The sequence below is a fragment of the Molossus molossus genome, unplaced genomic scaffold (assembly GCF_014108415.1).
Source record: "Molossus molossus isolate mMolMol1 unplaced genomic scaffold, mMolMol1.p scaffold_m16_p_13, whole genome shotgun sequence".
Classification (NCBI taxonomy): Eukaryota; Metazoa; Chordata; class Mammalia; order Chiroptera; family Molossidae; genus Molossus; species Molossus molossus.
In genome coordinates this window covers 84,804,070-84,815,201 of record NW_023425348.1, presented here as the reverse complement: position 1 = coordinate 84,815,201, position 11,132 = coordinate 84,804,070, and the positions used below count along the sequence as shown (strand labels likewise).

The window sequence follows — 11,132 nt, the reverse complement described above, 5'->3', positions numbered from 1 at the left end:
TTTTCACACAATAGTTTGAGTTGGTTGAGAGCACGTATAGGTGTACTCTAGTTTCATCTCATAATTTTTTCCTAGCTTAAATTTATTGTGACACCCAAAATACTTTGTTTCCATCTTCCTTGAGTCATTATGTATACAAATATAAAGGACATGAAGCGAGTTTCTATGTTTAGAAAATATTAAATTCTTGAAAAATTTTACTATCAAGGTATAGTTTTTCTGACCAATCTCAAATTTTACCCCATTGAGGCTGTTTCTTTCTAAGCTCCATCATCTCTGAGACCACAGGAGATCAGCAAATTTTTATTTCATTAATTTTTTGTTAAACAAAATCCTTTCAAGCTTTCTTAGAAAAGAATGTTGTTAGACTTCTGCTGCACACCCTGCTAATATTTTTGTGTGATTTTTGCTATTGGAATCATTATGATTATTTCAAGGTCCAAAGATGTATGCCTCCCTTACTCAAGTCTCCTTTTTTGTCCTATTTTATCTCTTCCTCTTTTCTCACATCTCATTTTTTTTTCTCAAAAAAATTTTTTTTAAAAATAAATTCACATTCCTAGGTAACTTCAAAGATAGTACAGAGAAGTCCCTTGTACTTTTCACCAAGTTTTTCCCAATGGTTACATCTTCCCAACAATTGTACAACATGAAAAATAGGAAGTTGGCATCAGTATGCTGTGTGTGTACAGATTTATATTATTTTATAATGTGTGTAGATTTTTATTATCACCCCCACATTCAGGATACAAAATTACTCTACTTCCAGAAAGATCTCCCTGTGCTACCCCTTTATAGTCACACCACTACCCTCTTTCCCACTATTTCTAATCCCAAGCAACAGAAAACCTGTTTTCCAATGCTATCATTTTGCCATATATATATAATTAATTTGCCAAAACTATATATAATGGAATTATAGACAATGTAACCTTCCGAGATTGGCTTTCTTTACTTCAGTCTAATGCCTTTGAGACCCATCCAGGTTTTTGTATGTATCATATTTCCTCCTTTTTATTACTGAATAATAAATTCTGTAGCAGGGATACACCATCGTGTGTTTAATCATTCAAACTGTAGGACATTTTGGATATTTTGAGTGGCCATTATAAACAAAGTTTCTATAAACTAAATTGTACAGTTATTGTGCGGACATAAGTTTTTATTTCTCTGAGATAAATGCCCAGGTGTGTTCTTTTTGTCCTTAAAATATTGTTTTTTTCCCCCAGCTCTTGATAACAATTCATTGATTACAACCCCTACTCAATATTGAAGAACTGGTCTCTTCTCTGATGGACTAAATCATTCGATGTTGTTTGATGAGATTAATGGGTTTAATATACACCAGTGATATGAGGAACATAAGCATTTTGGAGAAGGCATCACAGGGAAGATACTATTGAGAATTTTGGTCCTTTTCCAAAGCCGACTTCTTTGTGTTCCATTTTTAGACATCAGAAATTATGTTTTGGACAACACAACTGATCATTTTTCTAGAATCAAAGGAAATGGTGAGGAAGTTATATTGCTAACACCCTTTACTTAGAGTGAGAGTATCAGCCTGAATTATCTAAATTTCACATACTACCGTTTTCGATGAAATGTTTTAAAGATACCCTTGGTTCAAAGGCAGGGATTTTTAGAAATGTAACCTCAGACATTTAGAAAATTTGCTTCAGATAATCTCCAAAGGTCACTTCCAGGTTACAATTTCATAATTCTCTTTCAAAATTCTGTTTTGACCAAGAAGAAAACTAAAGATTCAGTGAGATTCAGTGACTTAGTATCACACAGATAGTAGGAGATAGGACAACCACTAGGGTAGAACGTGAGTGTTATCTGTCAGTCTACCCTACAAAATGCAGAAAAATAGCAGTTACATTCAGATTCTGAGTTGAGAGGCCCTCAATTACAAATTGATTGTGAAGGAATGGATGATGGAAATCAAACTTTGGTGATTGAGTTTTTTTCCATGGGTTTAACGGATCATTTCCAGCACCAGGTTGTTCCCTTTGTGATGTTTCTCTTGGTTTATCTTGCCACTTTTCTGGGAAACTTGGGGATGATCACCCTCATTTGGATAGGTTCCCGACTCCACACCCCCAGGTATTTTTTCTCAGCCACTTGTCCTTTGCGGATGTCCGCTCCTCTTCTGTCCCAAGATGTTGATTGACATCTTTGTGGAGAAAAAAGTAATCTATTTCTTTGGTGCCCAGTTATGTTTTTTTGGTCAGTTTGTAGTGACTGAGTGTTTCCTCTTGGCTTCTATGGCATATGACTGGTACATGGCCATCTGTAAGCCCTTGTTGTACACACTCATTATGTCCCAGCAGGTCTGTGTGCAGCTGGTGGTAGGGCCGTATACCATGGGTCTTATCAGTGCCATAACCCATACGACGTTCGCCTTTTGCCTGCCTTATTGTGGTCCCCAAATCATCAATCACTTATTCTGCAACCTCCTTTCGGTTCTTTCTCTGGAATGTGCAGACAGCCAGCTCAATAACTTTTTTCTTTTCATCTTGGCTGGAGCCCTAGGAGCGCTCAGTGGCGTGACCATCTTGATCTTCTACTCGATCAGCAGAGCAGATCCTCAGGATGGCAACAATGATGTAAATATATCGTTGTCGCCATCCTGAGGATCCGTCTGCTGCTGGAAGGCACAGAGCCTCTCCACCTGCTCTCCTCACCTGACAGCCGTCTCCATCCTTTATGGGGTGCTCTGCTTCATCTATGTGCATCCGACTTCTGGTTTCTCCCTGGACATCAATAAAGTGATATCTGTGTTTTATACAGCTGTGATTCCCATGTTAAACCCACTTAACTGCAGCCTGAGGAACAAGGAAGTCAAGGATTCATTCAGAAGGACATTTGGAAGGAAAAAGTTCCTGATGAGCAGGTAAACTAGAATAGCATGTTTACCAGACCGACAGCTAATCTACATGCAAGATACAAGAACATGGGCTGGGTGATGGGAGTTCGAGGTTTATGTTGAGAATCACTCCGTATTGCTCTGTCACTGGCAAGTCACACCATGTCTTTAAGTTACAATTTTTTTTCAGTTTGATTTTTCTCATTTCTTATCCAGCAGGAATGAGTTAGAGAGCATTGAACTGATATGGATGGATTATTAAACTTCAAAACTTCAAAAATATTCTCAAGTTTGTGGCTGGGAAAAGGAGAGTTTCTTTTTTAAATCCTACATGCTATAAGTCATAACCAGTGACTTCACAATACTTCTGTTTTGCTTGACAAGGTGCTGAGATCCATTAACTGTCTGTACATTTGACCTTGACTTTTAAACATAAATGTAAAAAATGCATTATAGTCCAAAGATAAAAACTTCCAGTCCCATGACCAATATGTTCTGGGGATCTAATGTACAGCATAGTGACGATATTTAATAATACTGTTTTGTATATTTGTAAGTTGCTAAAAGACTAGATAATAAAAAATTTTCTTCACAAGAAAAAAAAAACTGTAGGAGGTGACATGTTAACTACACTTATTTTTGTAATAATTTCACAATATGTACATTTATAAAGTCATTATGATGTATGCCATGCACTAATACAATGTTACATGTCAATTATATGTCAATAATAATAGAAAATAGTGAATTATTCAGGAAGTATGTAATAATAGCACTCTCTAATATACCTCTGTGTTTAAAGTAGTCATTTTAGCTTTCCGATCAGCCATCTGCGGTGGCATCATCGCCAAGATGCAGATTTTCGTGAAAACCCTCATGGGGAAGACCATCACTCTGGAGGTTGAACCCTCGGATACAATAGAAAATGTAACGGCCAAGATCCAGGATAAGCAAGGAATTCGTCCTGACCAGCAAAGACCGATCTTTGTTGGCAAGCAACTGGAAGATGGACATACTTTGACGACAACATTCAAAAGGAGTCTGCTCTTCATCTTGTGTTGAGACTTTGTGGTGGTGCTAAGAAAAGGAAGAAGTCTTATACCACTCTCAAGAAGAGTAAGCATAAGAGAAAGAAGGTTAAGCTGGCTGTCCTGAAATACTACAAAGTGGACGAGTATGGCAAAATCAGTTGCCTTCGGGAGTGCCCTTCAGATGAATGTGGTGCTAGAGTTTTTATGGCAGCCACTTTGACAGACATTATTGTGGCAAATGTTGTCTGACCTATTGCTTCAACACACCAGAAGACAAGTAATTTGTATATGGGTTAATAAAAGACATGAGTTAACAACAACAAAAAAATAAATAAAAAAATAAAGTAGTCATTTTACAGAAGCCTTTACATTCGCTATATTCTCTGCTCATAGTAATAACTCATTGGGCTTTTGCCACTGCAATTACATGATTTATGCATGTTAAGTGCAGAATGCATTATAGTTCTTTAATAAAGTGTTAGTAATTGCGATTGTTATTTATTAATTTTTGTGTCATAGGTAGGGCATTAATATCTTTTTCATAGATGATGAACCTGGCAGCCATGTCTATGATATCATAATTTGTCTCACAGTTTTATTTCTCCAGGTTCAATATTCTTTCAACCATACTTGTGTGTGTGTGTGTGTGCGTGTGTGTGTGTGTGTTTTATTTTCTGGAACATAACAAATCTAAGAAGTGAAGGTATAGGCTATAGTTTTGTAGAATCATAATACTTGCTGAGATCCACACTCTATCTTAACTTTGAAGCTCTTCTTTAAAGGACATTTAATTTTAGTTCATTGATTTTGAAGGATGTAAATAGTCTCTAGTATTCTGAATTTTTTTGGATATGTTTTACTTGTTTTCACCATACTTTCTGTTAGTTTTGGTGTCTGTGTTGGGTAATGACTTAGATCAAGATGCTACTCATTAAATTTTAAGGCTGATATTGTTTCTTCAACTATGTGTTCATAAAGATTCCTTCAAAATGACCTTATATCCCGAATTCTTAAAAATTTAGTTTTGCCCTGGCCAGTGTGGCTCAGTTTGTTGGAGTGTTGTCCCACACCAAAAGGTTGCAGGTTGAATCCCCAGTCAGAGCACATACCCAAGTTGCAGGCTTGATCCCCAGTAAGGGTGCATACGGGGTCAACCAATCAATGCAATCAATGTTTCTCTCTCTCATCAATGTTTTTTTTCCCCCCTCTCTCTCCTTCTCCTGTTTTCTCTATTAAAAAAATAAAAATAAAAACCTGTCCTTGGGATAGGATTAAAGAAGTATTCTTGCTTTATAGAAATAATTAGTTTCATTTTAGAACACGAGGGCCAGAATATGTTTTACACTTTGTGCTTTCAGTAACTATGACATACACACTTTCACATTCTTCATGAAACATCCTTTTTCTCCTTATTTTACTCTTTAGCCATCACCCGTTAACATGGTCTCAGCAAATATAAAATGTGTTTAAATAAAGGGTAAGCAGCACTCCTAGTGAAAAAACACTGTAACAGTTCTTCCTTAAAATGTTTTTAAACTCTGCCACTAGATAGCAGCATCAGCTTCTCAATCACAATGGATGTTTCCCTTAACAATTGAAAACATTATCAAGATAGTAGGCTTGAAATATAGCTTTCTAAAGTCTAATTATTAATTTTTGAGAGTTGTGAAGTCATACACAAATTTTGTGTGTTTGGGCCACACATTTATGTATAATTTTATTCTACAGGAGAGGATTGAATCTTTCATCAGATTTTTAAAGTGCATGACACATAAAAATTTAATGTTTCTGATACACTCTAACATTCTTACCTTTCAGATTATGAAACTAAAGTATAAAGGGGGAGGAATGATTTTCCCATGATATGTCACAGAATTATTTATTATTGCACACCTGTTCTAGAAACACATAGTTCAGAGATTATTACTCCATCCAATATTCTTATAACTCCTTCCATTATCATAGTGATAATAAATGAAAAGGCTTTCTAAACATGAGGTGTAACTGTTTTTTTTAGTCTGTTCTTTGCTACTTTAAAAATAAATTAAATTATGTAATTTAAAATTATTATTATTTCTATTTTTAAATATTGAATTTAGGTTAAACCATGCCAAACACTCAGAGGCCTGGTTCTCCCCATGCATCAGTGCTCTGTTGCAGAATTCAGAGAGAGCTGAGTGTCCTTTCCACTCATCCTAGAAGGGATTACAGAATTAAATTGAATGCTCATTTTGAACAGCTAGCTTCACAAAACCTCACACTAATTTATTTCTTTCCTCTCTTCTTAAGATGTTGCTGCTCTTGTCTTCCATGGATTCTCTTCCCATTATCTCATCACCATGCCCCACCATGAGTCCACTCCTTGGCATAACCTTCCACCACTCTTCCCATTTTCCTAGAAATATTACTGACTAAATTTTTGATGCTTTACTTACTTCCCCATGACTCTTTTGAAATAAGCAATTTGTGCTTCTTAGTCCCTTCACCTCTTTCATCCAGTGACCCAACCCCTTCTATACTCTGGCAATCAGCAGTTCTTTTTCTGCATCTATGAGTGTGTTTCAGTTTTGTTTGTTTATTTTGTTTTTAGATTCCACATATACATGGAATCATATGGTATTTGTCTTTCTATGACTTTTTTTATGTAGCATAATACCCTCTAAGTCCATTCATGCTGTCACAAATGGTAATATTTCATTCTTTTTTTTATAGCCAAGTAATATTCCATTGTACATATATATACCACAGCTGTTTTATCCACTTGTCTATTGATGGGCACTGGGGTTGCTTCCACAGCTTAGTTACTGTAAATAATGCTCCAATGAACATAGAGGTTCATATATTCTTTTCAATTATTGTTTTGGGTTTCCTTGGATAAATCCCCAGAAGTGGAATTACTGGGTCGTAAGGCAAGTCCATTTTTAACCTTTTGAGGAAACTCCATACTGTTTTGCATAGTGGCTACACCAATCTGCACTCCCATCAACAGTGCATGAAGGTTCCCTTTTCTCCACATCCTCACCAAGACTAGTCATTTATGGATTTATTTATTTTAAAAAATTTTTATTTATTAATTTGTTTTTGTTACAGATGCTTCTCATTTTCCCCCCATTGACACCCTCCTCCCCTTCCCCTTCACCCCATCCCCAGCTTTGTTGTCTATGTTCATTAATCGTGCATTCATTCATGTAAGTTCTGTGGTTTATCTCTTCCCCCACAAATACCCTCCTCCTCTGAGGCTTGTCAGTCTGAACCCCACCTCCATGTCTCTGGGTTAATTTTGTTCAGCAGTTTGCTTAGTTCATTACATTCCACAAATAAGTGAGATCATGTGATATTTGTCTTTCTCTGCTTGGCTTGTTTCGCTTAGCATAATACTCTCCAGGTCCTTCCATGCCATTTCAAAGGATAAGAGATCTTTCTTTCTTACAGCTGCATAGCATTCCATTGTGTACATGTACCACAACTTTTTAATCCACTCATCTACTGATGGACACTTGGGTTGTTTCCAGGTCTTAGCTATTATAAATAGTGCTGCTATGAACATAAGGGTACATATATTCTTCTGTTTGGAGTTTCAGGTTTCTTAGGGTATATTCCTAGAAATGAGATCACTGGGTAAAATGGCAGTTCAATTCTTAACTTTTTGAGGTAACACTATAATGTTTTCCACAGTGGCTGCACCAGTCTGCATTCCCACCAGCAGTGTACTAGAGTCCCCTTTCTCCACACCCCTGCCAACACTTGTTGTTTGATGATTTGTTGATGGCGGCCATTCTGACAAGTGTGAGGTGATACCTCATTGTTGTTTTAATTTGCATCTCTCTGATGATTAGTGATGTTGAGCATTTCTTCATATGTCTCTTGGCCATTTGTATGTCCTTTTTGGAGAGTTGTCTATTTAGGTCCTCTGCCCATTTTTTAATTGAGTTTTTTTTGTCTTCTTTTTGCCCATTGAGTATGATGTTGGCTGTAGGTTTTTCATATATGGCCTTTATTATATTGAGATATGATCCCTCTATTCCCACATTGCTGAGCATTTGTCAGAAATGGGTGCTGGATTTTGTCAAATGCTTATTCAGCATCTATCGATATGATCATACAGTTTTTATCTTTCCTTTTGTTTATGTGATGTGTAACATTTGTTGATTTGCGAATATTGTACCATCCTTGCATGCCTGGTATGAAACCCACTTGGTCATGATGAATAATTTTTTTGATGTATTGCTGGATCCGATTTGCTTATATTTTGTTAAGGATTTTGGCATCTGTGTTCATCAGGGATATTGGCCTGTAGTTTTCTTTTTTTGCAGTGTTTTTATCCGGTTTTGGAATTTAGATTACGCTGGCCTCATAAAATGAGTTTGGAAGTGTTCTGTCTTCTTGGATTTTTTGGAATGGTTTGAGGAGAATGGGTATTAGATCTTCTTTGAATGTTTGGTAAAATTCCCCCATGAAGCCATCTGGGCCTGGGCTTTTGATTGCTGGGAGTTTCTTGATTACATCTTCAATTTCCTTTGTTGTTATTAGTCTGTTCAAGTTTTCTATCTCTTTCTGGTTCAGTTTTGGGAGGCCGTGTGTTTCTAGAAATTTGTCCATTTCTCCTAGATTGTCCAATTTGTTGGCGTATAAGTGTTCATAGTATGTTTCGATGATCCTTTGTATTTCTGTGGTGTCTGTTGTTACGTCTCCTCTTTTATTTCTGATTTTGTTTATTTGGTTTCTCTCTTTTTGTTCTTTATAGATTTATTGATGATAGCCATTCTGACAGGTGTGAGGTGATTTGCATTTCTCTGACAATTAGTGATGCTGAGCATCTTTTCATAGGTCTGCTGGCCTTCTGTATGTCCTCTTTGGATAAATGTCTATTCAGATCCTCTGTCCATTTTTTAATTCAAAAAAATATTTTGGTGATGAGTTCTTTATAAATTTTGGATATTAACCCCTTATAAGATATATCATTGGCAAATATATTCTCCCATTTACGGTGTCTCTTTGTTTTTTTTGCTAAATGGTCAATTAATATTTGACAAAGGAGGCAAGAACATACAATGGGATAAATACAGTCATTCAATAAATACTGCTGGAATAATTGGACAGATATGTGCAATTAAAATGAAAGTAGACCACTTTCTTACCTCAAGAATATACTCAAGCCCTGGCCAGTTTGGCTCAGCGATTAGAGCTTTGGCCTGCGGTCCAGAGAGACCTGGGTTCGGTTCCTGCTAAGGCCACTTACGTTGGTTGCAGTTTGTCCCCAGTCCTGGTTGGTTGTGCGGGTGGCAACTACTTGATGTGTCCCTTTCACGTCAATGTTTCTCTCCCTCTCTCTCCCTCCCACTCTATCTGAACAAAAAAATGGAAAAATGTCCTTGGGTAAGGATAAAAAAAAAGAAAAAAAAAGAATATACTCAAGAATAAACTCTAAATGCACGAAAGACTTAAATGTAAGGCTTGAAACCATAAAAATCCTAGAAGAAAACATAGGTAGTAAAATCTGACATTTTTCTTAGTAATATTTTCTTCTGCTATATCTCTTTTGGCAAGGGAAACAAAGGAAAAAATAAACAAATGGAATAACATCAAACTAAAAGGATTTTGCACAACAAAGGAAACCATAAAACACACACACACACACACATACACACACGCACAACCACAACAACTCCTTTTTATGTTAGTCCCTTTTGTCCCTGTCCTATCATTTGTAAAAGCATCCATGTTTTCTAGGCACAACAAAATATTTCAGGAACATGTATTTTCTCACAAGAAAACATAGATTATTTTGGGTGGGTAGTAGCAACAGAGATGCAAATTTATGTCTGAAGTGTGCACAGTAGAATATCATGGGGTGCAATAAATTATCTTCTTTTAGTATGGAAAGAGAGGTGGCCTGAGGTATGTATCTACACTGTTTCATGAACTGTAACTAATAGATTGACTGACTGATCAGGGACTTAGAATAAGACTAGAAAATTAGTGACAGACAAGTCTGGGAGAGGTGTATGGATGGTTCTTTTGGCAAGGATAGTGTGAAGATGTTCATGTTCCATAATCAATGTCCATTAGAAGACACTGAGAGCAGAGAAGACATTCAGTCATCAGGTAGACAAATGATCCACACTGAGGATGTTGGTATGTTTCTTTCCCTGGAAAGCCCTATACTTAAATGGTAGAAACGTTGCAAACTAGCCATGGCAGCAAGGATGGAGGCTACACATGGACTCATCAGAATGGATTGCTCTTGTTTTCCTTCTGCTTTTAGCCATCTTTATTAAGACAGTTCTGACCAGAGGCACCACCAGCTTTTCTTACCTAACTGCTACTGCTTCTTTCTTTTTTTTGTTTTCCCTTAAGTCTACTTTATGAAAGCTAAAGCAATTTAAAATGATAAATCAGATCATAGTATATTCATGCTTAAAATCCTCAAAGATTATAATCAGAGTAAAATCTGAACTCCTTACCATGATCTCAAATTGTACTACTATGCAAAGTATGGTCCAAAAGCCAGCAAAGGAGCGTCCTCCTGTATCCAGTTCAAAAGGACTCTGTGGCCCTGACTCACATGTACTGAATTAGAATCTTCATTTTAACAAGAAAACTTTTGGTTCATATGCATATTAAAATTTGAGAAGCACTCATCTAGAAGATCTTCAATAATTTGTCTACTGCTCACCTTTAAAAATCACATACATAGCCCTGGCCAGTTTAGCTCAGCGGTTAGAGCATCGGCTTGTGGTCCCGAGAGACCTGGGTTCAGTTCCCGCTAAGGGCGCGTACCTCGGTTGCAGATTGTCCCCTGCCCTGGTTGGCAGCCACTCGATGTGTCCCTTTCATGTCGATGTTTCTCTCTCTCTCTCTGTTCCCCTCTCTCCCTCCTACTCTACCTGGACAAAAAATGTCCTCTTGGGTGAGGATTTAAAAAAACAAACAAACCACATACATACATATTAGTTGATTTTTATATATGGTGTGTAATAAAGGTTTAATTTTATTCTTTTGTATGCAGATATCCAGTTTTCCCAGCCACATTTATTGAAGAGACTATCTTTCCCCACTGTATTCTTGGCACCCTTGTTAAAGATCAGTTGACTGTTTATGTGTGGATTTATTTTCGGGCTCTCTATTCTGTTCCATTGGTGTATATGTCTGTTTTTATTCCAATTCAATATTCTATTTTAAAAAAATATACATATATATTTACTTTTTTTGTTTTTTTGTTTTTTTTAGAG

At 36.6% G+C, this 11,132-nt stretch overlaps 1 protein-coding gene and 1 pseudogene across 1 annotated transcript; both read left to right on the top strand.

Annotated features, from left to right (window-relative positions):
- Positions 1 to 1,930: 1,930 nt before the first annotated feature.
- LOC118628789 (olfactory receptor 1002-like) lies at positions 1,931 to 2,900 on the top strand. The gene is given in 4 exon segments (XM_036259742.1): positions 1,931 to 2,114; positions 2,117 to 2,152; positions 2,155 to 2,609; positions 2,664 to 2,900. Coding segments are annotated over 4 exon segments (912 nt in total).
- A 794-nt stretch (positions 2,901 to 3,694) lies between these two features.
- Positions 3,695 to 4,181, top strand: LOC118627868 (annotated as a pseudogene).
- Positions 4,182 to 11,132: the final 6,951 nt, after the last annotated feature.